This window comes from Myotis brandtii, unplaced genomic scaffold (assembly GCF_000412655.1).
Source record: "Myotis brandtii unplaced genomic scaffold, ASM41265v1 scaffold38, whole genome shotgun sequence".
NCBI classification, from domain to species: Eukaryota; Metazoa; Chordata; class Mammalia; order Chiroptera; family Vespertilionidae; genus Myotis; species Myotis brandtii.
In genome coordinates, this window is record NW_005364596.1 from 1,622,310 (window position 1) to 1,650,164 (window position 27,855).

At 40.9% G+C, this 27,855-nt stretch overlaps 1 protein-coding gene across 3 annotated transcripts; it reads right to left on the reverse strand.

Moving 5' to 3' along the window:
- Nucleotides 1–3,751: 3,751 nt before the first annotated feature.
- CCDC109B (coiled-coil domain containing 109B) lies at nt 3,752–27,855 on the reverse strand. Of its 3 annotated transcripts, XM_014544723.1 has the most exons (9): nt 25,190–25,207; nt 24,443–24,583; nt 23,759–23,834; nt 23,080–23,250; nt 16,354–16,458; nt 8,817–8,977; nt 6,585–6,788; nt 5,568–5,684; nt 3,752–3,967 (listed from the first exon to the last, which is right to left on the reverse strand). In XM_014544723.1, the coding sequence occupies exons 1-9, from the start codon at nt 25,190–25,192 to the stop codon at nt 3,890–3,892; spliced, it is 1,056 nt and encodes a 351-aa protein (XP_014400209.1). In that variant the 5' UTR covers nt 25,193–25,207; the 3' UTR covers nt 3,752–3,889. The 3 variants fall into 3 exon arrangements, with proteins under 3 accessions (XP_014400209.1, XP_014400210.1, XP_014400211.1); XM_014544724.1 differs by lacking the exons at nt 24,443–24,583; nt 25,190–25,207 and adding an exon at nt 27,784–27,855; XM_014544725.1 differs by lacking the exon at nt 5,568–5,684.

A 27,855-nucleotide genomic window follows, 5' to 3' on the forward strand; every position in this document is an offset into this window, starting at 1 on the left:
GGGGGGGGGGAGGGGTGGTGGGGGTTTGCCGGGGGGGGGGGGGGAGGGGCTGCAAGAGGTTGGCTGGCTGCGGGGAGAGCTGGGGCTGCAGGAGGTTTGACAGCCCAATCGGGGTCACTGGGGCTGGCTGGCTGGGGGTAGGGACCATGGGAGGTTGGCAAGCTGGCCCTATGGGGGCCGATCAGGGCTGGCTGGCTGGAGGGAGGGACCATGGGAGGTTGCCTGGCTGCAGGAGGTTGGCTGTGGGAGCGCACTGACCACCAGGGGGCAGCTCCTGTGTTGAGCATCTGCCCCTTGATGGTCAGTGCGTGTCATAGCGACTGGTTTGCTTGCTTAGGCTTTTATATATATATATATAGATATAGATTAACATGTAATGTGTTTAGATGCCTTTATTTCTGGTTTCAATCCATTTGGACTTATAGCTTAGAACATGAATAAAAAGATAATATGCTCTTTGTCTTTAAATAACTGATCTCTAAGGTTTTAACACAAATGGCGTGTGCCATTTGGAGAAACATTTTAAATATTGAAAAGGTCAGAGTGTCCTGCCTATTATCATTGAACTGTTTGTTGTCCCCTCAGTACTCAGAAATCAGTGTCATAAAGTGCAATGTGACATATACACAGTTCCTTCTCTGAAGAATACGAATTAAACTTTGTATTTTACCTTGTAAAGTGGGAAGATACAAATCAAAGGAAGCTATTTTTATTAAGAATTCATTTTTTTCATATGACTAATTTTCTGAAGCCCTAAAAACATAGAAGTATTCTTTGGTAATTGTCAGGGGTCAGCAAATTTGTTCTGTAGAGCCAGAGAGTAAATATGTTAGGCTTGACAGGTACACTGTCTATTGCAACTTGTCAACTCTGCTACTGTAGTGCAAAAACAGCCATGGACAATAAATGAGCACAGTTGTGTGTCAATAGAACTTTATTTATAAAAATAATCCCTTTTAAAAGCACTCGTTGGGCCTCTTGCTGATGACCCACTGAGCCGTCAAGAAAGGGCAAAGGAAAAACACGGCTTTTGGGTGAAGCGGCAGCGTGTTGTGTTGCTTTGCTTCAATCGGTGGTGTGACAAGGTAAAGAAAAATAAATAAATAAAATAAAAATAGGCATAGGTAATTAATAGCTTGCCAGTTCCTACTCTAATTCACCCCATCTTCCCAGATGTTCCTTTAGACTGTGCAAGAATTCAGAAGCCATCCTTTCCACATTCTACTCTCCCAGCACTACACCTGAAAATGCCACAGGCCTTTTCCCTCTTTCTTGGGTACCTAATATGGGCCAGATATTATTGGCAGGGGGGCGGGTGCATCAGCAAACAAAGCACACCACCTCTGTTCTCCTGGAACTTACATTCAGGTGTGACATTTGTAGAATATCTATCTTGGGTTTGCATGTTCAGAGTACTTTCTCTCACTTTATTCTCATGCAAGTCAATGGTATTATAATTATTTTGATGAGAGGTCAGGTTAATTGCCTACAATCTCTAGCTAATAAGTGACAGAACCTGCCTGACCCCAAAGCCCACACACTTTATCTCCCGCACTGGATTTAGTGTTTTCTATATTAAATCCAGAATCCCACCTCCATATTCTGACCCCATCCTCCCAGTTCAACCTGTTTTAAGAAATCAACTTCTTTTCATTGCATGTGCTCAGTTCTGGTTAGAGAAGCATCCCACCAAAACACAGCTAAGACCAGTTTCTGGACTCCTCCCACCACTGAAAAGCCCGCCTTCTCAAATTCCACCCAAAAGACGAGGCCCACCCTGGCTGGTGTGGCTCAGTTGGTTGACATGGTCTTGTGCATCAAGAGATTGCTGGTTTGATTCCCAGTCATGTATGGGAGGCAGCCAATCAATGTTCTGCTCTCACATCGATGTTTCTCTCTCCCTCTCCCTTCCTCTCTAAAAATCAATTAAAAAATCTAAAAACCCAGAGGACAACCAGTTGGCTTTTTTGGGGGGAGAGCTTCCATGTTGGAGAACCAGAAAGCATCCATGTGCCATTGTCACTGGAAAGGGAGCCTGGCCCTGTGTGGGTCTGCCTGAGCCCGGCCGGTAATGTGTGGGTTCTTGACTTTGTGCAGGAAAAATTTCACAATACAGGGCCAGGTGACTTTGAGGGAGCATTTATTAAAGCTGGAGTCACATCCTATCCCCATGTAGATTGTGTCAGAATTGAGATGAGTCCTCAGACACCCTGCAGGCATCCAAGAATCCATGATGTGGGAAACACACACACACACACACAGAGGAATTGGGATCTGGGAACCCTTTTCAGCTCCCAGGTGATATTCATTAAAAAATCATTAGTGTGCCCAGCTGGCATGGCCCGGTGTTTGAGCTTCGATCTATGAACCAGGAGGTCACAGTTCAATTCCCAATTAGAGCACATGCCCCGGTTTCAGGCTCCATTCCCAGTGCTGGTGTGTGGTGGGGGGGGGGGGGGGAAGGGGAGGGTATAGGACGCTGCTGATCAATGATTCTCATCATTGATGTTTCCCTTCCTCTCCCTTCCTCTCTGAAATTAATAAAAATATATTTTAAAAAAACATTAGTGCATATTCTTAGCTAAGTAATAAAATCCTAATACATTGCTAATTCAGAATCTCTGTGTTTCAGAGATACTGATACAAATAGCAAGTGATCACTGTGTATAGTTAAGATACAGTAAGTCTGACTAATCTGATTGAAAGATATACCCTGAAAACATTGAGGGTGTTGTTTGTTTTAAGCAAATCTATGATATCAGGCTGTCATCATTACCCTTGTCAAACACTGAAACAGTGAAATCCTGGATAACAGATTAAATACCATTAGTTGTAAATTTACAAGATTTATGACCTACTATAGGTTGATGCTTAAATCTTCCAGCGATGTGTGCATTTGGGCAAACTAACCTCTCTAAGCTTCAGTTTCCTTATTATTAAATTGGGATTAAAAAGTAGCTATTGCCCTGGTAGGTTTGGCTCAGTGGATAGAGCATCAGCCTGCAACTATAGGGTCCCGGGTTTGATTCCAGTCAAGGGCACATAACTGTGGTTGGGGCTTGTGTGGGAGGCAACCAATCGATGTGTCTCTCTCACATTGATGTTTCTCTCTCTCTGTCTCTCCCTTCCTCTCTCTCTAAAATCAAATAAGAGCAAAATAAATCAATAGAATAAAATCAATAAAAGCATTCCTCAGGTGAGAATAAAAATTAGTTACCTCATAGGATTATAGATAATATATACGTATAGCACCTAGTACAGTATTTGACAACATATAAAAATATCTATCTCCATAAATATTAGTTAAGATTAAACATTTCAAATGACATTTTATAATATAATGATAAAAATCTTCCAACAGCTATGTATTTAAAATGAAATGAATGTACAGTGGTAGATGGTTATTAGACTTACTGTGATCACTTTATAAAGTATACAAATATTGAATCTCTATGTTGTGCACCTGAAACTAGTAAAATATAATATGTCAACTATAATAAAAATAACTTTTAAAAATAAATAAACGACAAGATGATTCTAAGTGAAGCCTAAGAATAAAAGTGAATGTCGAACATATGCCCATTTCCCCTTCACCCAGGCAATGAACTCAGGACAGGCTCTCAGCGTAAGTGCCAACTGCACCAGCAGCCACTTTGCTTTTGATGGTCGCATCCAAGCTCCTTCCAGGATTAAACCTCAACAAGCAGTGAAAATCCACAAACCAAAAATCTCAAGTGACAACTCGCAAGAATACCAGTATTTGGCAAGCATTTTCTTTTATTAAGAAAAGATACTGAAACAGTCAAATTCAAAACTCAAAAAGTTCCAGTTTCTAAGTTGCAAAATCAACACATAATGAAAAAATTCAATGACATTTAAAAATGTAAGATTAATTTTTTTCATTGAGTTCCTCTACTTGTGTTTGCAAATAGAGAGAGCGGCGTAACCGGTTCAGGGATTCATTAGCCTGTCAACAAGAAAAGAAAAAGTCCTTGATCAGAAAGCATAGGAAACACATCAGCATGACTGCTGGAGAGAAAATGTCTCCTTAGGTCAATACATATACTAAATTACTAGTGACAAATGCCAACAATCTTTCAATTTATATGGATCCTTTCCTAAAAGGTGAGTTTAAGGTTTCTAATAAGTTCTTACAGTTCTTGTTATATTAGTTCTTCCATTTATAATGGGTTTTCAAGTGTGATTCAGTGGTGAGAGTGCTGGCCCATGGACTGAAGGGTTCTGGGTTTGATTCCCAGTCAAGGGCAGGTACCTGGGTTACAGATTCAATCTCTGACCCCTGGTTGGGGCTCATGGAGGAGGCAACCAATCGATATGTCTTTCTCCCATCAATGTTTCTCTGTTTCTTCCCTCTCCCTTCTTCTTTTCCTCCCTCCCACCCTCCCATTCTCTCTAAAAATCAATGGAAAAAAATATCCTCAGGTGAGGATTAACAAAAAATTTAAACAAAACAAAACCAAAAAAGAATCCACTCTGTAACCTGTCAGCTTCCCTTTTTCCCCTCAACTTTATTACCTTAAAAAATTAATACTTTACAGAGTGCTCCTTTAAGTCTTAAATGCCCAGTTCTATAAACTAGTTGGAAGAACTTTCCTTAGTCTTCTTGCACTGAATCATTCAAATGGAAGAGTATCCACTAATTTTTTTAAAGCATCGTTATATTTCTCCTAAGTAGTGATTATATGAAATAAAAAAAAGTCTCTTTAACTCTAATTTTTGGATTATGAATTTAATTTTAGTAATATCTGGTGTGTGTTTTTCAATTGAGGAATGGATAGTTGAGAAGGTACAGGTAACAAAAGATATGATGCTTACTGGCTATTAAATGAGTATACATTGAGCAATAGAAGATATTTTTATCAGAACTTTTTTTCTTATAAAATTACTAAGAGAAGTTTAAAATTTAGTTACATGTTGAGAAGTTGCCATCTGAACAAGCTAATGAGTCCACTGGGAGGCCTAAAAAATAGGCCTAAAAGCTGCCTAAGAAATAGGCTCCGGAGACAACGTTTTGGTTCTTTCCCTGGTTTCCCAACTTTCTAACTGTGTATACCAGTAAGCACCTCCATTTGCTCATCTGACAGCTGGAAAACATTGAAGGAGGAATACCACACTGATTCTCTTAGTTTTAGGGAGAACATGCAAATGCCTTTAAGAGCTTAAAATTCTTTTATAGTGTCCACTTTCCTAGAATTCTTTCTTTTATGTTCTTAATAGGTGACAAATTGCAAATGAGCCTGATATTGGGTTGTTTTCTTTAAAAACACACACTCACCTAGAAAAAAGATTTCTATTGGAAACTATTATTTTACTATCTCAAAGTCATTTAAGACATTTTCACATACACATTTAAAGCCATCACCATGTCAAATACAGAACACAATAAAACTGTAGGATATGGAATAGTATCAGACAAGTCAACTATTTCACAGAACAAACCGCAATTTAACCGGTGACAATAAACCACCAATTATATTTTCTTGACACTAAGTTCTGGCTCCCATACAAGACCAGCTCTATAAGATGCTGTGTTTGCAGTAAAGTACCTTAGCAAGATCTTCTTTTAACTTGTTGTATTGCACCACATCAAAATGCTGTTGCTTTGATTTCTTATAAAAGACGTGCAGAAAATGCCTACTCTTAACAGCTGAGTAAGTATAATCCTAAAAAAAGAGAACATGTTTTAAATGAACATAATGCCTCTGCAAGAAAGATACATGCCTTAGCAACACTAAAGCAAAGGCAGATGAGTAAAATATTTGCAGTAGCTACCAGAGCAAGCATAAGGCAACACAAGGAAAACATTTAGTCTCATTTGGAATCAGCTGCTACTTTCAAAAGCAAACCAGCTGGGAAGAGAATCACACATACTGGGAGAAAGAGAGAAATGGAGATTTCTGGCAAAATAACCACGAGATAAAGCTGAAGTTACTGGGTGTTAGGCACATTCTTGCGCTCCATTATGCCCTGCCCGGGGCTCTTGCCCCTCCCGGTGATCTTCCTATTATTCTCATTATAGGTTTCAGGATTAACGAAATTCAGTTTTCAGTAAACTGCCTACACCTGGCCCCGACCTGCACCTGGTCTGACCAGCTCCTGTGACTGACCTTTACAAGAGACATAAATACCCCGCTCCCCCTACTCTGCCCCGCTGATACCATTTTGGTCTTAGCCCTTCTGTTCGCAGATGTAACAATAAATTAATAATTCTTTACCCCTTTTGGCCTCGTGCATTCTTCCTTCGGCGACCCTAACACTGGGTGTTTTGCAATACAAATTCAATTTTATTTGTAGATGAGGGAACAAAGAACATAAATTTAATATGTTATCTCAATGGAGGAATCTCTGGGTTGTAATATTTATTTTTCTACAGAAGTTACATATAGTTTCTCTGGGCTGAATATAAATCTCTATCCTCATGACAAAGAACAAGAAAATTTATCAGCTTATAACAATCCAGATAGCAATAATTCAGTAAATAAAAAGGCTTTATTGCTCATTATTTGACTTGGGTAATGAATTATTTGCAGATGTTCTTACTATTTTCCTAACAAAGTACTCACCTGTCGAGTGACTAGAAAGTATGCAAAAAAGACCATGGAATTTGCAAATGTGATGAAGTATGTAACTGGTTCCATGATATCCCAGGAGTACACCCACCAAGTGAGCCAGGCCAATGCCCCACCCTGAACAGACAGCAGCGCCAATCCAGCCCACAGGAGTCCACTGGTTTTAGCTGCTGAGCGAGCTTCAATTTTAGCTTTCATCTGAGAAAAATAAAAAGATGGTTAACTCAGTTTACAAGAAAAGGGACAAAAATAATGCATGTCTGTTACTTTAAAGAGGACTGATTTATGAAAACTCAGCGTTTATAAAACATATACATTAATCAGTTCATTAATAAATTATTTTTTAAATTATAAAAGTAACACCTGCTCATAAAAAAATTTTAAATAGAATAGATGAGTATACAATGAAAACTCAAAAGCCATCCTCTGAACCCTCCCTAAAATTACATGCTGATTTCCTTCAACCCAGCAATTTCACTTCTGGAAATTCATCCTACAGGTGCTCCTGCACATGTGTGATTCATGACAGATTCATTTTTAAGATTAAAAGACCTAAAATTATCCATCTATCCACAAGCTACTATGCAGCTGTAATGAAGAAGCTCTCTATGCAGCCCTATGGAGATCTCTCCAGGATGTAGGCACACGTCCAGCATATAGCAGGCTCAGCTGCAGACCACCACCATGAAGTGAACATTGAAATAAAGTGAGTCACGTGGATTTTTTGGTTTCGCAGTGCACATAAAAGTTATGTTTACACTATACTGCAGTCTATTAAGTGTGCAACAGTATTGCATCTAAAAAAGCAATGTACATACCTTAATTTAAAAACACTTTATTTCCAAAATTATTAACTATCATCTGAGCCTTTGGCAAATTGTTATCTTTTTGCTGGTAGAGGGTCTTACCTTTAATTTGCAAAAAAAAAAAAAAAAAAAAAAAAAAGGCAGTATCTGTGCCTATACTGCAGTCTACTAAGTGTGCAACAGTATTGCATCTAAAAAAGCAATGTACATACCTTAATTTAAAAACACTTTATTTCCAAAATTATTAACTATCATCTGAGCCTTTGGCAAATTGTTATCTTTTTGCTGGTAGAGGGTCTTACCTTTAATTTGCAAAAAAAAAAAAAAAAAAAAAAAAAAGGCAGTATCTGTGAAGCACAATAAAACTAAGAGAAATAAAATGAGATATGCTTGGATACTGTTAGTGAAAAAAATATAAGAATAGTGGGTAATAGCCCATGTCCTTTTCTGAAAAAGGGAAAAAATAACATATTTGCATTTGCACATAAAATCTGAGATGGTTCACAGGTGTGGGGATATGGTACTGGGAGGACAGTGGGAGAAAAACTTCCCTTTGGCCAACTTTTTAAATCTTAATTAAACATATCACCAATTTTTTAAAAAGTAAAGAAAATTTAAAATGTAGGTATATAATCCAATAAATAATAGTAAAAAGTCCCTCTCTCTGCCATCCCTAAATATCCTAAGAGTTAATCACTATTAAGTTTATCTCCAGAAATTTTCTATTCATATACAAAGTTATACATACACCTACCCTTTTTCAAAATCACAAGTAGAATGACAGATTTAAGAAATGCAGTTTTTTCCCTTAAATTAAAACAGACTCCACCACCTCCTCCCCCGAAAAGTTACTTTTTTCTCCACCACTGATTAACCTCAGATGTTAGGAAGCCAACACTAACTTTCCACTTGCAGTTCGGTTAAGCAGAGCTGGGGCCGTGGGCCTATTCTCCGATAGAGAAGCTGGGGTAACAGTGCAGCGAGTGCATCCCAGCTCCTATCATACTCATTTACAGAGACACCACGGCCCTCCGTGGAGAGGAAGCAGGGCAGAGTTTAAGACGGCAGCTCTAGAGTCAGACTACCGGAGTCCAGGTTCTGGCTCTACAGACTAGCTATGTGCCTTTGCTGTCTCCGTTTCCCCATCTGAAGAATGAGAAAGATAACAGTACCAAACTCGTGGCTCACTGTGAGGATTAAAGGAGAACATGAGTATATGCAAATCATTCAAACTAAGAATTTTCTTCGTAATATGACCTGCTGTTTCTTTAAAAATCTTCATACAGGAAGAGTAAGGGGAATACCCATTATCAGAACCCAGGTGAATACCTCACCTTAGTTTGTAGAAAAATGCTGCCGTGGACAGCACTCAATAAAAACTGGGTATTATTTTTCAGACTCAACTGTGATGTTTCCTAACCTGTTCGAGGGGCTGCAGCTGTCCCTTCAGGTGGTCAATCTCCTCCAGTAAGTGGTGCTCTCTCTTTTTCTGAAACTCTTCTAAATGCAAGGCTGTAAACAGTCTGTGAACCAAGGATTTCATATTTTCCAACTCAGTGGCGTGCTCACTACTCGGTTTTTCTGAGAAAAGACACAAGGGAAACATAAGACAGTCACCACATTTTTTCCCTCCAGGGTCTGCAAGTCCAGGGACCCACATCTGATTCCCCGCGGCGGGCCACCGTGGCTGGCCCATCAGCCCTCCTTACTCCTGGGAAGCGTTTGGATGGGCCTTTCTTCCCATCTCAGGTGATCCTGTTAGTCCCTCTCATACAAAGACAATTTGGAAAGATAAATTACCAGACAGTAGGCTTAAAATCACTATGTTTTTGTTTGTCTTTTTTCTTTGTAATAAGACTTGCTGTTTCTTTAAAAATCTTCATACAGGAAGAGTAAGGGGAATATCCATTACCAGAACCCAGGTGAATACCTCACCTTAGTTCAGCGGTTCTCAACCTGTGGGTCGAGACCTCTTTGGGGGTCGAACGACCCTTTCACAGGGGCGTTAGTCCCTCTCATACAAAGACAATTTGGAATGATAAATTACCAGACAGTAGGCTTAAAATCACTACGTTTTTGTTTGTCTTTTTTCTTTGTAGTATGACTTGCTGTTTCTTTAAAAATCTTCATACAGGAAGAGTAAGGGGAATATCCATTACCAGAACCCAGGTGAATACCTCACCTTAGTTTGTAACACATTTGTTTATGGGCTCACTTTTATTCCTGAGTTCTACCCAAGACCCCTCCCCGCACCCTCCAACCAACTATCCAAAAATTATTTTAGGATCCACAGGGGAGGGAAGCCAGTGTACAAACATGTAGAGACGTATAATATACATTTGAAAAGCAATTCAAGTGTAAGCTCTTTACAGTAAGAGGTTCAGATTGACAAGTCGCCATGTCCGAGTCTTTAACATAGAGTTGATTCTTTTGATTATGGATTTCTCTCATCCTTTCACCTCTATGGATCTATGAATTCACATGAAACTGGGCTGTCATGATACCTTTCCGAGGACTGTAACTGTTCCTCGGCCATGGAGAGAACCGGAGGGAGGGGACAAGGTGAGAGGAAGGACCTTCCTGCCAAGCAGCAGCAAACAACTGCAGAGACTTAGGATCCTGGAGTCACTATTAGCCCAGCGATTTTTCAGGTTTTGCCAACAGGCCTGCAGTTATTTCTCTTCCATCTCCACCCATTTCTTCCAGACTTAATGTGGTCTTTAATCCCTTCCACATTATAAGCTAACGCTGCCTCAAAGAGGTGAAAACCAGAAGTTCCCTTCTAGGCTTTTGAGATTTGCAGAACAGTCAGGGCCCTTTTGTTTTGATGAAATATATACTGATATTTAAAAGGTCTCCATACAGAAGAAAGGTATATTGTGGTTTTTAATCCCTCCCACATTATAAGTTAAATCTGCCTCAAAGAGGTGAAAACCAGAAGTTCCCTTCTAGGCTTTTGAGATTTGCAGAACAGTCAGGGCCCTTTTGTTTTGATGAAATATATACTGATATTTAAAAGGTCTCCATACAGAAGAAAGGTATAGGTGGGCCACGATTTTGTCCAAAGCTGTGGCATGTATCAAAGACAAACAAACAAAAAAAAGCCAGACACTAGTTAAAAACGGTAAAGACAGACTTTATTCAGTAACTACTGCACAGGGAAGAGGATCCAGCGTGAACTGAACTCAACTTCTATTTGCCCAGAGGTGACTGGGCATTTTAAGGGAGAGATGGGAGCATTGGGGGCTTAAGCAGAGTTAGGGAAGTGGAAATTTACAAAAAGTGAGAATGGGAGGTGGTTAATGAGACTAGGCCATTTGGATTTGTTAACTGGCGCTTGCCAGAGCAAGGGGCCCACCAGGCTGGGAGAGCGAGAGTTACCTCCTTGAATGTCTGCATTGCAAAGAACAGCCTCTCTGGTTCCTAAGGAGACAGCTCCGGTGATAGGAGTAGAGAAAGGGTTTATAATTGCAAGCTTCTTACAGTTATTGCTCTGAGAGGGCGCTCAGACCTATCTGACTATCAACAGGCTTTCACTGGAACAAACAGTAAATTCTCCTGAAAGTGTTGAGCTTTCTCAGGCAAACATTTCATCATCCCAGGGATATGGCCTTGAGCTGTTAGAAACTATGCTGGTGTTTATTCAAGTCTTTTAGTGTGTGTGTGTGCGTGTGTGTGTGCGCGCGCGAGAGCAAGAGGGAGTGGGGCGGGGGGCAAAATCTATTGTTCTGAGAGTGCCCAGTTTTTACAGGCCAAGGTGAGGCCTAGCTAAGAAGAGGGCTCTGACCAGCTGGACTAAAGTTTGGTCAAGGAGACAAACTAAAGAAAATCAATAAGAGAAAGAAAAAATCTTGAAAAAAGGCAGAGGAAAAAAACACCTTACCAATAATTCCCTCTCATTTTTGGCTTTTGTTAGGAGATACCAGAGACAAACATTTAAATTTATAATGCAACATATGAATTCTGCAATGCCCACATTTCTGAACGAGTGTAGCCAAAAGTGTTTGCCATTGAACTCAGATAAACATTTTGTGTCACTTGACATAGACTGTCTCCTTGACCTATAGAAGAGCAAAGATAAAGTTATATTTACAAAGGGAAAGGGGGGCAGTAGAAGAGTATATGGAGAAATAAAAAATAAATAATAAACAAAAATATTTAACAAAAATGAAAAAAGTTATGATACATCTGACTTCTATGAAACTATACAAGAAGGGAGTAGAGTGAAATATTCAAAGTGTTTACAGAAAATAACCACCAACCTAGAATTCTGTATCCTTCAAAAGTGAAGGAGAAATGAAGACTCTCAAACAAAAATAGCGGAAATTTGTTGCTAGTACATCTACTTTGCAAGAAATGTTAAAAGATCTTCAGGGAAGAAAAATGATACATGTCAGAAACTTAAATCTACATAAAGAAAGGAATTCTACATTAAAGAAAGTATAAGGGGAGATACAATCAAAACTTAGTTTTCTTTTTTCCTTATTCTTAATTGACTAGTGGCCTGGTGCACAGATTCGTGCACATTGAAAGGAAATTAATTAGAAGAAATATTTTGATATCGCTATTCGCCCTTTCTCTATAATAGAAGTGTCAGAGGTGAAAGAAAATTAGTAAAATGTATATGAAAGTAATATGTAAATTGATTAAGTAAACAATAACAATGATATAACAAAGACATGATATAAAAACAATAAAAACATGATATAAAAACATTGATAAAAACAATGACTGATAAATTGATTAAACTTATTCTAACATCTCTCTGTATACCACATTAAGAGTAAAAACACTTTCAGAGTGCTTGACTAATTTCCCTTGTGATGAAGTACTTACAACTTTAACATCACACACTCTTTGAACTTGAGAGAAAGCAACATATAACTGACCATGTCCAAAAACAGGTTCAGGTAGGAATATTCCTACTCTGTCTAGAGTTTGTCCTTGTGATTTATTAACAGTCATCGCAAATGATGGCATCACGGGAAATGGGAGGCCAGTGTCAGATGGGGACAAATCAATTCTTGAAATCAGAACAACCTCTCCTTCCGAAGATCCTATTAATACTTCAGCTTCAATTATGTTAGGTCACAATCTTGTGATAATAAATCTAGTACCATTACAAAGACCCCATTTACTATTAAGATTTCTCAGTAGCATGATAATTGCACCTACTTTCAATTTTAATTTATGACGCGGCATTCCCGAAGGAGTAATGCTATTAAGAAATTCAATGGGAAAATTTTCCTTTTCAACATCATCCGTTGAATCGATGGAATCATCACTCAAATGTCAACAAAAACAACCAAATTCACAATAGACAATGACAGATCAAAACACACTGCTGGCTGGCGCCAGCAAGAGCTTTATATGTATCATGCATGTGCGAGTCAACTTTTATTTTTAAATTGCCAGTGCGTATCATATGTACTGGCCGGTCGGTTGGACTGTTGAACAAATGTACAGTTGGTCACTTAGCCTTTTATATATATAGATATAACAGAACAGTTTGTTCAAAATAATTATAGCAAAAATATATTCAATAGTGATAGCTTATATATACATGAAATGAATGACAATGAATGGGTGAGAAGAATTAGAAATATGTGGTTATGCCCTAGCTGGTTTAGCTCAGTGGACAGAGCATTGGCCTGTGGACTATAGGGTCCCAGGTTCGATTCTGGTCAAGTGCACATGCCCGGGTTATGAGCTCAATCCCCAGTTGGGGGTGTGCAGGAGGCAGCCGATCAATGATTGCCTCTCATCATTGATGTTTCTATCTCTCCCTCCCTTTCCCTTCTTCTATGAAATCAATAAAAACATGGGTTTAAAAAATAAAATGTGTTAACGAATATACCAAAGCCAATTCAAATACTTAAAAAAAAAGAAATATGCGGTTATTATAAGGTATTTGCAATGCCTGTGAAAGTAGACTTGAATTACTTTTAAATGTATATTGCAAAATCTAGGGCAACCACTAGGAAAAATTTAAGAAGCATTACTGATATACTAAGAAAATAGAATAATATAAATGTTCAATAAAAACCACAAAAAGCAGAGAACCCATGAAAGACAAAATTAGAAACAAAGAACAATGGCAACAAATAAAAAGCATTAACAAAAATCCTCAACAATATATAAGCAGATTAAACCCAACAATGTATAAAAAGAATTATACACCAGGACCAAGTGAGATTTATCACAGATATGAAAGGCTGACTTAGCATTTAAAAATCAAATCATGCAATCCATCACATCAACAGGCTAAAGAAGAAAAATCACATGATCATATCAACAGAAAAGCATTTGACAAAATCAGCAAACTAGGAAGAGAGGGGAACTTCCTAAACTTAATAAAAACATATGACATCGCCGAAACCGGGTTGGCTCAGTGGATAGAGCGTCGGACTGCGGACTGAAAGGTCCTGGGTTTGATTCCGGTCAAGGGCATGTACCTGGGTTTCGGGCACATCCCCAGTGGGAGATGTGCAGGAGGCGGCTGATCAATGTTTCTCTCTCATCGATGTTTCTAACTCTCTATCTCTCTCCCTTCCTCTCTGTAAAAAATCAATAAAATATATTTAAAAAAAAAACATATGACATAGTATTTAATGATGGAAAACTTGAAGATTCCCTACTAAAACCAGGAAAAGAGCAAGATGTCTCCTCTCACCATTCTTTTCAAAATCATACCACAAATCTTAGCTAATAAAATAAAAAAAGGAACAAAAAAGACAAACGTATTAAGGAAGAAATAGGCTGGTGACTACTGGTAAAGCAGAGGTTGATAGCAACTGAGGCTTCTGGTCAAGATGATGAAGTAGGTAAAATCTGTGCTCATCTCCTCCCATGACCACATCAATATTAAAACTAAATTATAAAGCAATCGCCCTTGAAATCCACCTGATGACCAGCTAAATAGAACTATAACTAAGGATTTAAAGAAGAAGCCATGTTGAGACTGGTAACAGAGGTGGAGATGCAAAATGGGCTGGTCCCAGACCCACATGTAGCGGTTAAGAACAGGGCAGGGTATCTTGGTTGCAGAGGTCCCCCCAGAGGAATGAGGGGTCCCCAGCCCCACACCAGGCTCCCCAGCCCTTAGCACCAGTGCCAGAAAGAAGAGTCCCCATAACATCTGGCTGTGAAAACTAGCAGGGATTCTGTCCAGGTGAGACTGAGGGTTGCTGTCAACCCAGGTGTCCTCTTAAAGGAGGGGCAGAGAACGTCCAGCCCGAGGGCCTTAAGTCATTTGGTCTGGCCCCGCCAAGGCATTAGAGGGGAGTTGATTAAATGTTTGACCAAATATAGCGGGCTAATTTTTAAGTTGATAATTTTGTATGGTCTGCGAATGATGTTATAAATATACAAATGGCCCTTAGCAGTAAAAAGGTTCCCCAACCCTGTCAAACCAACAACAAGAAAATGAACAACCTGCTTAAAAAATGGGCCAAAGACACCTCACCAAAGATATACAGAAGACAAGTAACCATTTGAAATCATATGCTAATAGGCAATTGCAAATTAAAACAAGAATGATTTATGACTACACTACCTATTAGAAGGGGCAACATCCAAAACACTGACAACAGTCAATGCTGATGAGAATGTGGAGCAACAATAACTCTCATTCACTGCCTATGGGAATGCAAAATGGTACAGTTACTTCAGAAGAAAATATGCCAGTTTCTCATAAAACTAAACATACTCTTACTATACAATCCAGCAATCATGTTCCTTGGTATTTACCCAAATGAATTGAAAACTTATGTCCACACAAAAACCTGCATACAAATGTTTACAGCCACTTTATTCATAATTTTCAAAAGCTGGCCTGGCCAGGTAGCTCAGTTGGTTAGAGTGTCATCCAGATACCCCAAGGTTAGGGGTTTAATCCCCAGTCAGGGCACATACAAGAATCAACCAATGTATGCATAAATAAGTGGAACAACAAATCAATGTCTCTCTCAAATCAATAAATAAAAGTTTTAAAAAATTGTCCAAACTTGGAAACATTAAGATATCCTTCAGTAGGTGAATGGATAAATAAACTGTGATACATTCAGACAATGGAATAGTATTCAGCACTAAATAGAAATAAGCTATCAAGCCATGAAATACATGGAGAAAACTTATATTCATAGTACTTATTTAGGAAGGCAATCTGAAAAGACTACATATTGTATGGTTCCAAGTGTATAACATTCTGGAAAAGGCAAAACTATGGAGACAATTAAAAGATCAATGGCTGCCATGGGTTGGGGGTGTGGGGAGGAATGAATAGGCAGAGCACCGAAGATTTTTTTGGCAGTGAAACCACTCTGTATAATACTACAATAGTGGATAAACCAAAAGCATTATAAAATTCTATAATACTGGATATATGTCATTAAACATTTGTCGAAAACCATTAAATGTACAACATTTCAAGTGAGTCCTAATGCCAACTGTGGGACTTGAGTGATGATGATGTGCCAATGTAGGTTCATGGGTTATAATAAATGTACCATTGTGGTGCTTGATAATAGGGGAGGCTGTGGGGAGGTGGGCACAGTGTATATGGAAACTCTGTACTATCTGCTCAATCTTGCTAGGGACCTAAAACTACTCTAAAAAATAAAGTCTATTTTTTAAAAAAGAGTTAAGAGCTGTGCAACAATACACATTTGAGTTCATGATTTTCCAGCCTACTTCTTAACACAGTACTGTCAGATTATTAATGTCAAGTTCCTAAAGTGAAGTCTTAAAAGTCTAAAAAGAGTATATGAGACTAAACGTCCTGCTACGCAACTTCTACTGATCACTAACACACCTACTAGAAAAGTTTAAACACGGTTCTCCAAAGCCTTCGTGGTCATTTGGTGATTTTAAAAGATCCGTTAAGATAAGCTACCTCCCTATAAAAGTCCCACAGCTACAGGGAAATGTTAAGATGGTTGCATGGCTGTGTTTCTTACCTTGCTTGGGGCATTGTACATCGTATGTTATTTTATTAATGACAAGTTTAAAATCATTCATTAGCAAAAATCCCATCAAGGTTGAAGTTGCAATCTCGCTGCCATCTGAAAGAGAAAACAATGCAAAAATATATTCTTGTTTTAGAGCAGTAAGAACCTTTTCCCAATATATAGAGAAATACTTACTAACCCAGGTCTTTATAGAACAGTAGTGGGAGCTCCCAATACCCAACACTGTTCCACTGGGAGGAATCTCCCCTTTTGCTCTACCGTTCATCCCACTGGGCCATGCAGAGCAGGCAGGTGCTTCCTCTCTCACCCTGTCAGCCAGGCTGGGATCCAGACTGATGTCCCTAGGGAGACTGTATCTGCAGACAGTCACGGAAAGATTCAGGGCAGGTGGAAACTTTGACAGCAAGGCCAGAGAGGGTGAGGTGGCAGCTGTGGGCTGGGGATGTCACAACAGAGCTCATCAGGCTGCTCCTGGGCCAACCTGGTCTGCTGTGTTCTCCCTCGGTTCCTGCCCTCTTCTGAGCCTGGCTTTCTGGCAATCCCAATCTCAGAGTCTGCCGATGCTTACATCTCTGTTGCTCACAGCCAAGTCCAACAGGTCATACCATTTCTAAAAGCCTGCCTTTCTCTTATTTTTAATTACTATAGGTGATTGATTTATGTTTGTTAAAACTTGGTAGGCAAACAGTACCACACACCACCACACACAGGGCTCCCCCCCTTTCTAGTCTGGGAAAGATAAAAAGAGGCAAAGCTGCCAACGGTGGGGGTGGCAGAGATAGTAATAAACATAATTAAACCTAAGGAGTAAATCTGCATTTCTGTGGTGTATTGAATGGAGGTGGAAAGAGGTAGGAGAGCGTCTAGCAGTAATTACAAATATTCTAGGAACATTTCAGGAAGAAAATCTCTTGGAAAATTTTAACCTCCTTGTGCTTTTGCACAGCTTCCCACATAGCCTCGTTTGTGTTATTATACTTTTGAATTACACTTTAATGTAACCCAGATGTGAAGAAAGCAAAGTCATTGAACAGTAAGTAAAAGGCTGGGTGCTGTGTAGGAGTTTCTCTTTCTATCATTACTCCTTCAGAACAGTGACATAAGTACGTCACATCAAGTCGAGGATGAGTATTTTTCCTGGCCTGGCATTTGCTTGGCTACATTACACTGGAGCAATTTCAGCTACATTAGTATGTGTGTGACGGCAGGAATACCGCCAGTAAAATCAGGAAGACCCTGGTCGCCTGCCTCCCGTCTGTTCCTCTGTCGTTCTTTTGTTCCAGAGGCAGCAATTCAAGCCTGCACCTGCATCTGTTCCTGGAATTGGGCTGTCTATCTCCTGTTTATCAGCTGAGGTGAGATCATTTTCTGAGGAACTGCCAAATAATTCAACCCACAGCATGGGCAAAACTGTGAACACTCTTTTCATGCCCAAACTAAATGCAGGCAAATTCCACCCACTGAGCCTCGTTTTATTTATTTTATTTGGCACATTGCTTTTATTTATTTTTAAATTTAAAACATTTAAATGTTGACATTATTACAGGTGTCCCCATCCTCTCTCTGCTTTGCCTGCCCACCTTCACCCACCTCTGCCTTCCCCTCCCTTGGCTGTCACCCCACTACTGTGTGTCCATGGGGTACGCATACATGTTCTTTAGCTAATCCCTTCACCTTTTTTATTCAGTCACCCACACCCGCTCTCCTCTGGCACCGGCCAGACTGTTCCATGCATCCATGCTCCTGGTTCCATTTCATTCATCAGCCTATTTTGTTCATTAGATTCCACATGTCAGTGAGATCATATGGTACTTGTCCTTCTCTGACTGGCTTAGCATAATACTCTCCATGCTGGAGGCCAAGTCCAGCCAATCATAATAAATGTGAAAAGTCCTCTAAAGGCTGATGGGCTTTGATATTCAGCAGGGCTGAATATCAGCATTATATTACCCTGCTGCTGGCCAAACAGCTGAGGGTAATTCCCCTAACCTGATAATCCTTTATTGTTTACCAAACCTTACCTTTGATATGTGCGTCTGCTTTGCTAAAGGGCAAAATGTGTGAATAAAAAGCCGTGGGTCCAGATATTCAGGGAGCCCACTTCACTAGAGGGTGAGGCCTCCGCCTGGCTCCCCATGCCTTCCACATTTGTATTTCTTGTCTAGTATATCCATTTATGTCGCAGCCCCTTCTCCAGATTCCTGAACCCTCACTGCAAAAGAATGCGGCATCTCCAGGTCTATCCATGCTGTTGCATAGGTTAAGAGTTCCCTCTTTTTCATAGCCATGTAGTATTCCATTGTGTAAGTGTACCACAGTTTTTTCACCACTCCTCTGCTGATGGGCACTGGGTCGTTTCCAGATCTTGGCTACTGTAAACTGTGCTGCTATGAACACAGGGATGCATATCTTCTTTTTGATTGGTGTTTTGGGATTCTGAGGATATATTCCAAAACAGGGGTCCTCAAACTTTTTAAACAGGGGGTCAGTTCACTGTCCCTCAGACCGTTGGAGGGCCGGACTATAGTTAAAAAAACTATAAACAAATTCCTATGCACACAGCGGCGGCAAAAACACCCGGCGGGCCGGATAAATGTTTTCGGCGGGCCACATGTGGCCCGCGGGCTGTAGTTTGAGGACCCCTGTTCCAAAAGGTAGATCCATTTTTAATTTTTTGAGGAAACTCCATACTGTTTTCCACCAGAGCCTCTTTTTAAAAAGATCAACAACACACTAATAGTTTCATCTGATTTTGTAAGTGTCATTTAAAAATGTATGTTTAAATGACTTCAACTCTTTTTTTTTTAATCCTCACCCGAGGATATTTTTCCCATTGATTTTTAGAGAGAGTGGAAGAGACAGAGAAAGAGAGAAATATTGATGTGAGAGAAACACATCAATTGGCTGCCTCTGGCACTCACCCTGACCAGGGCCTGGGCAACCGAGATACATGTCCTTGACCAGAATTGAACCCGGGACCCTTCAGACCGCAGGCCAATGCTCTATCCACTGAGCCAAACTGACGGGCAAAATAACTTCAACTCCTTAAAGCATTACTATAAAAAAACAAACTGCATATGATTTCTCAGTTGAAGTACTACATTATCCTTTATACTAATGTAGGAACAGCAAAAGGCTGACATGGAATACTATGAAGGAGCTAATAATAATAAAGTGTTGAAATTTTCCCCCTATTCCTGAGCAAGTATTGATTTAAACCCCAATATGTGTTTTCACTCAACCCAAAAGTCCCCTTTCTCTAAGATTTCTAGTCTTTTTCTTTGTGCTTTACTAGTATGTTTCAAAGCTGCTCAACCTATTTTTTTATTAATAAGCAGGGTGCACAACCATCCTTGCTTTAACCTCTTTATTTCATTCATTTAACGAACACTTATTGAATACATACTACCTACCAAGCAGGCACTGTGCTCAAGGTCTGCATCTACCTGCTCTCAGAAGCTTAGGAAGGCAAGCCCTGTGGGGGGGGGGGGGGTCCATGGGTGTTCACTGCTCCTGTGACTGGGGGGAATGTCTGTCAAGTTCAGGGATGGAGTGTTAGGCCATTGTGGCCATTGGGCTAAAACCCTACTCTCTGATTCTGGTTTTACCAGGAAAAAAGCTCCCCTTCCAGTTAAATCCAAAGTCCTCACAATAACATTCAACAAGGTTTTCCACACTCTGCCCCTCCCCACCTACTTCCATCCAGCTCCCTCCTTTGCAGCCAGAGGAGGTGGCTCCCACTCAGGGCCTCTGCCTGGAGACTCTTCTCCCACCTACAGAGCTCTCTCATCTCTTCCAGGTCCTCTTCAAATGTGACCTTAGCAAGCCTTCCACCCAACACACACACACACACACACACACACACACACCCACACACACACACACTCCCCACCCCACTCTGCTTTATTTTTCTCCATTTCACTTACCTAATATTTTATATATTTTATTTCTTCACCTTGTTTCTTTCTCCTTTTAAAATGTAAACTCCACAAGAGCAGGAGTTTTTCTTTGTGCTACCTCTCACATCTAGAATAGTGCCTGGTATAAGTTAGTGCTCAATAAATATTTGTTGAGTAATTAATCTTGATTTTTCCAACTTCTCTATCTATCCTTTATTAGTTCTGAACTTTGATAGGGGAGAAGAATGTTTATTTCCTTTTCAAAACTGTACCAGTATTCAACTTTTAAATAAGCTTATTTTAAGTATGGAATCCTATATAATAAAAGGCTAATATGCAAATCGACCAAACAGCGGAACGACCGGTCGCTATGATGTGCACTGACCACCAGGGGGCATATGCTCAATGCAGAAGCTGCCCCCTAATGGTCAGTGCGCACCCACAGGGGGAGCGCTGCTCAGCCAGAAGCTGGGCTCATGTCTGGGGAACGCAGCGACAGTGGCGGAAGCCTCTCCTGCCTCCACGACTGCGAGAGGGTGAAGGCCGGGCTGAGGGAACCCCCCCTGAGTGCATGAATTTCGTGCACCAGGCCTCTAGTACTACCATAAAATAACAATGCCAATTTATTCTTTTATAAAGAATAAACAATCCTTTATTCTATTTTAGGGGCAGTAAGTCTAAGGCCATATCAGAGCACAAGGACATAAAAGCTACATTTTAAATATGATTTTATTGATTTCAGAAAGAGGAAGAAGGGTAGAAACATCAATGATGATGTTCTGCACAAGCCCGCAACCCAGGCATGTGCCCTGACTGGGAATGGAACCGTGACCTCCTGGTTCATAAGTTGACACTCAACCACTGAACCACACCAATAAGGCTAAAAGCCATATTTTAAATTTAAAATTTCTAAATGATTAACCACCTATGCTGGTTTTTAAAAATATGTAGTGCTTGCTTTGGCAGCACATAGACTAAAATGGGAATGATCCAAAGAAGATCAGCATGACCTCGGCACAAGGATGACAAACAAATTCGGTAAGTGTTCCATTTTTTTAAAAAGTATATTCTTCGTATAAGCATAACCAATGGACACAAGACACTGGGGGGTAGGGGAGGTTGGGGGAAGGTCAAGGGGGAAAATAAAAAGGAGACATATGTAATACTCTTTGTAATACTTTAAGCAATAAAACAAATTTTTTTTTAAAAAGTATATTCTTCCTGAGAATCAATTCTGTCAAAAAGCATACTAGGTTGAAACTGCTGTATAACAAAGATAAACAAACCATTTGTGTATTTTAATTGTTCACTGGATATTTTAATCATTGAAACTACATTTTAAAATATTATTCAAATTTTGCTGAAAATTACACACTGATGACCGTGTCACTAAAATTTTCTCAGGGCTGAGTTTTGGCTCAAATAAACCCATAAAAATTCAAAAATAAAATAAAAAGAAATAAAATTTACTCAGGGCTAAGTTTATGAAATAAGTAAACAAAACATGCACTAATTAATATTACTGATTCTAAAAGGTCTCAGTGAAGACCAACCATCTATACTAATAAAAGGGTAATATGCTAATTAGGGTGGATGTCTTCCGGACATCCATCCAGACAAAGCCACAGCGGCTGTGAGGGCCTAAAGCTGGCACCATGAGGGAAGGGCAGGCAGGTCTGGCGCTCACACGGGAAGGGGCGGGCCGAGCCGGCACCGCCAGTCCAGAGCCATGGCCCCTTAGCAGAGGCAGCGAGAAGGCGGCGCCACGCCCCCTTCCGTAGTGCGGCCTGGTTCCAGTGCTGCCCCTTCTGCAGAGGTAGCCACAGAGGTAGCCACAGAGGCAGCAGCGCAGGCCCGGTCCACAGAAGCTGGATGGGGTGCAACCTGCTGTGCCTCAATCTCCCACAGCCCCTCCCCCAGCCGGCCTGGCCCCAGATTGCCCCCCACCCACCAGTGGGCGGGGGGCGGGGCCAGCACTAAGAAGCGAGGGCCGAGGGCCAGCAGCTGGCAGTGGCAGCAGCAGCAAGGTGATGGGGGCAGCGCCTTCCCCTGATCAGCCTGGTCGCCTCCCGCAGAGGAGGACATACCTGAGGGCTCCTGGACTGTGAGAGAGGGCAGGCCGGGTTGAGGGGCCCCCCCCCCCGTGCACAAATTTCATGCACTGGGCCTCTAGTTTATGATATAAAGAATCATCTCAAAAAATTAAAAGTGGAACTGCCTTATGACCCAGCAATTCCACTTCAGGGAATTTATCTGAAGAAACCCAAAACACTAATTTGAAAAAATATATGCCGAGTTATTTACAATAGCAAGATTTGGAAGCAGCCCAAGTGGATCAGTAGATGAGTGGATAAAAAAGTGTGATACATTTATACAATGAAATAGTACTCAGCTGTAAGAAGAAAGAAAATTTTACCCTTTGTAACAGCATGGATGGACCTGGAGATCATTATGCTAAATTAAATAAGCCAGTCTGAGAAAGACAAGTACCTATGATTTCACTCATATGTGGAATTTAATAAACTGAACTAGCAAACAAAACAGAGACAGGCTCATCGATAGAGAGCAGGCAGACAGCTTTAGTAAGGTGTTGTGTGGGGGATGGAAGGATTGAGCAAAAAAAAAAAAAGAGGAAGAACTCATGGACACGGACAACAGTGTGGTGATTGCGGTGGGTGGAGGTGGAAAGTATATAGTGGGGATAAATGGTGATGGGAAAAATAATTAAAGAATCAATTTCTTTCTTAAAAAGTAAAGAAGGAAAACAAAGGAAAAAGAGAAAAAGATGAAGTTGAAAAAATATAGATATATATACCTGCTGTGAAGATGGCTGCATTTTTGACACCTTTATCTTCATTTTGTAGGTCCTGAAGAAACGAACCAACTGTTGATAACATTGGTTTGACTACAAATTGACAGCGTTCATTTCTGGATGGTAGAGTGAGTGTTATCAAGGGAAGGCCATGTCTATAACTAACTGTTACTTCTGTTAAGAAAAAAAAGACAATATAAAAACAGATAAAATTTACTTTTTATAAAGATAACTTTAAAATACAAAACCTCTGAAAGGAATGCTTAACCATGTATTCATAAGCCCCTGAATTCCTGCAATCATTTGCACGGCTCCTATAGTGCCTTCACCATACTATGGTTTACAAATTTCCCTACCATTCTATGATGTTTTATCATAGCATATATCACACTTTATTATGATTATCTTAGAGTCTTCCTAGGTAAATAGTTAAGTTTTTGAGGGCAGAAACGTTTCTTATTCATCTGTAAGTGTTCTGATTGCTGGGGTGGAAGTTTGCCAAAAGACATCAGAGGTATCAGGGAAACAGAAAAGGGAGGAACTGAACAGAGCCAGAAGCCGAGTAGCATGGGGTGGGGGAATGCAAGAAAAGTCCGTTTTGCTCAAAACTCACACCCTCATTTGATTTGGAAGAATGGCACTAAATCAGCATAGGAATCAAACAAGTGCTCTGAAAGCTTACCATCAGGTGGCACCACTGTGCTGTAAAGATGTGCTTGATAGCATTTCAGACTTTCACACAGATTCACACACAAAACCTGTAAAAAAGATTATTTTTTCTTTTAGAAAAAGTGGGAAAGTTGAAGCAAGTACCTTTGCCGTAAGATTCCTTTTAACCTTATAAGGCGAGCATAATGAAAAGCCCAGCTTCCTGCACATGCCTGGGTCCGCCCTGGGGGACCTCCCTCACCCTTTCCGGCCGCAGGGCTGGCTGCCTGCTACGCGGGTGAGCTGCAGCACTGACACCAGGACCAGGTTCTCCCCTCAGGGTGAGAGGACTCTGAAAAACGCTAGAGTTCTGAGAGAATTTTTAAATTTGGTTCTTCCTTTTAGGAGATCATCTAAAATAAACGGATGCAAGTATGTTCTAGGTATTTGCTTCTCCAAGTTGGGTTGTGGGCCAGAAGCATCAGCACGCCCTAGGAGCTGATCAGCAACTCGGAATCACAGACTTAGCCCAGGCTGATTGGATTAGAATCTGCAGTTTAACAAGATCCCCAGGTGATTCTCCTGCACAGCACACTTTGATAAGCACTGCTCTTGGTAGGTCTGTGTTGTCCGATTTGGTAGTCACTAGTCACATGTGGCCATTTATATTTAAATTAATTAAAATTAAGTAACCCTAAAAATTCAGTTTCTCAGTCACCTTGGCCCCATTTCCAGTGCTCCATAGCTCTTTGTGCAGAGGGGCTACTGCTGGACAGCACAGGAAGAGAGCATTTTCTTTATCACAGAAAGCTCTGCTGACAGTCTTCTGGTTTCTACTAATGCCCCAGTGCACGGATTTGTGCACATTGAAAGGAAATTAATTAGAAGGTAGCCAGCGGGGCAGGACTGGGCGAGACAGGCCGGACATGCCCTGAAGCCAACCTCCCACGGTCCTTCCCTGACTGGCCGCACCTGGGGTGGCACAGTGGCTCAAAGGTCATCTAGGGAGAGAGCAAAGTCCCTCTGGCAGGTGGGGTCCCTCTGCCTGGCCTGCGGGGATCGTGCTAAAACCAGCTCTCAGACTTCCCCCAGGGGTCCCAGATTTCGAGAGGGCGGTTCTCAGGTGGTGCATCCTGTAATTGGGCTCCCTCCTCTCAGGTTCTGGGTGCTTTTCCTTGTTGTATATGGAGTTGAGCTGAATCTCTCTCTCCCATTGCAAAGTCCCCCTGTTGTGGTCCCCCTGAATCAAGTCTACCCTCCTGTTTTACAACAAGTGCCAGGAATAACTTGTTCTTTGGCAATGGCTTGATGTGCATCCTTCCAGACTTTTTTCTATCTACTACCACCTTTATATATGAGTTAACATCTATGCTAAAGTCTGTATAATGCTAAAGGTATTAAAGACAGTTTACAAGTCAGGTTCCTAGATAGCAATAACGATAATTCCTCATCATAAAGTACTTATCATTTAATGTGCGATGAAGTTTCTGGTCTACTATCAAGGAAATCATTTTAAGATGCACCCTCTTGACGACCAGTGTTATACAGTTAGACAGACATGAGCAGAGCAGGGTCAATGGACCGGGTGCAGAAACTCACCAGGGCGGAAAGCCTGGCTGCCTAGAAAGGGGCAAAGCTTGGAAAACAAAGACCTCGCCCCCAGAGTAACCTTTCCTCCCCTAGCATATTGCTGGACATGGGATTTAGATCCCCTGACCTTTAATATCGCTGGTCATGTGGTTTAGACCCTCTGACCTTTCCCTCCCTACAGACAGCATCTAGGCCTCAGTTGTATTTCAGCTCCAGGCCCAGAAAAGCAGCAAAACCAGACGAGACTCCGTGGCTGCCTCAGGACCAGCTGCATTTACTAATGACTCCAGCCCTGGTGCCGACCAATCAGAGGAGAACATAACCCTGAAAGAGCACACCTGGAAAGCTGATGTTATATTGAGACCCTCCCCAGAGACCTCCCCTAAGATTTCCACCTGCAAGAGAGAGATAAACACCCTCAACACAAAGGACTCATCCCTCCCTCTCCCCCAGGCGAGCATGCCTGTGCCATCCCCTTTCCCCTCACCTCCCCACACAGGTATGTATCCCCGAAACTCTAATAGGCCCCACAAGACTTGCAACCAGAGGAGCAATGGGCAGTGGCATTGTGTTCTGAGCTAAACCCCTGAACCGATCTCCAAGGTCCTCTTTTCTCTGACTTCCCAGTGAGCCAAAGCAGCCCCACCTAGGCTCCCCTGTTCTTCTTCCATGCCCTTCCTTAGTTCACTGTTCTAAATGTGTTTTTGCTGTGGCCAATAAATTCTTGCTTGTTTTGCTGCACTTTGCCTCTTGACTGAACTCTTTCCTTCAAGAAGACAAGAACTGAGGTCTTGTCTTGCTGGTAACACCAGGAAATGCGGAAAGGCAGAGAGGCCAGAGAAAATTATCAGGGCTTTATCAAGCATTTGTGTAACTAACAATCACCTGGAGGGCTGGCTTAAAACTCAGATTCCTGGACTCCACGCCCAGGGATTTTTGTTCTAATAAGTCTAAGGTAAGAGTGCATATAGAATTTGCATTTTTAATAAACCCCAGGATTATACTGAAGTTGCAGATGTGTAGACCACATTACGAGTAGCTGACGCTCAATGGCTTTCAAGGCACTTAAGTTTCTGCAGTTAATTCCACATTTTAGTGCTGGGTTAAGGGTTCAGGCCTTCAAATGATAGTATCAGGTCAAAAAGCTGGCTGCAGCTTCCCTTTCATCACTATCTTTCCTAAATACAATTCTAACCACTTCACACCCCTGCTTAAAACCCCTTAGCCTTATATGAAGTAGAAAGAATAAAGACCCCAGGGTTGAAAAGAAGGGGATTCTAAATTTAATTCAGCCACTTAACAGCTGAGCGATTCCAGATAAGTTGTAAGAGGGACCACTCTGTGCTTCAGTTTTCTCAAGGGTGAGGTGAGGATAGCAACAGCTATCTTGCAGAGCTGATGTAAAGATTAAAACAAAGCATTAAGCAAGTGCAAGGCATAACACATGCCTAATGGCTAACTCACCTCCCAGCTTTATCACTTACTATTTATTCCATGCAGTAGGAACTTGGGCCCCAGGCAAATGTGCTTTGTGTCATTAAAGTGCTTTCTTTACCTACTTCTACCTAACTGTCATTCCCTCAAGGTCCAACTCAAATGCCTTTTCCTCTTTCCTGCTGGCTATGACAATCAGAAAAAGTACAGGCTTTGTAGTCAGAACTAAGATGGGATTCCAGCTTCAAGATATACCAAGTACATCCTGACCAGGTAGCTCAGTTGGTTAGAGGATCTTCCTGGTATGCCAAAGTCGTGGGTTTGATCTCTGGTCAGGGCACATACAAGAGTCAACCAATGAATGCATAAATAAGTAGAACAACAAATCGATCTCTCTCTCTCTCAAATCAATAAAATAACTATTAAAAAGATGTACCAGCTACTGTGATCTTTGACAGCCAGAGGGTTCGGAAGAAATGGGTTGTGAGATAAAGAAGGAAACATGTTGGGGGTGGGGAGGGAGGGTGGAGCCTGGGCTATAATTGGAAGACTACAAGAGGGAAAATATTAATATGGGAGAGATCTGTTTGAGTGTCAAAGTAAAAGGACAGCAGCCATTAGTGGAAAGGAGCTGTATAATGATTACACATTGGGGCCAAGTAATAAGATCAGGTTGCTTCTAGAGTGATGTCACCATTTAGATTAAATACTTTTTTTTATTATTAAGAAAACAAAGATGCAATTTTCATTCAAGATTAAGGGACCCCTGTGCTCCATGCTCAAACACAATGTATTTCCATGTCCCCAAAAACAAAAGAGAAACACAATGTGATAAGCAGGCTCAAGTGGACAGCCAAGGGGGTTCTGAGTCTTGCAGGAAAAAAGAAAATGTTTCAGTGCAAACTTATGCATTGTCCACAGCACATGTTTCCAAGTGATCACAGTTTATCCCTGTTCATTGGTTTGGAGGCATTTTGCAACTAGCAACTATTTGTTAACTGTAGGAAACTGATAGGTATGTAAATTCTGTCCAACCTGGTAGTGATCTAAGTAACTTTCTCCCCACTGTGGAAATACCAGTTTTATATCCATTTGCAATTCATCTTA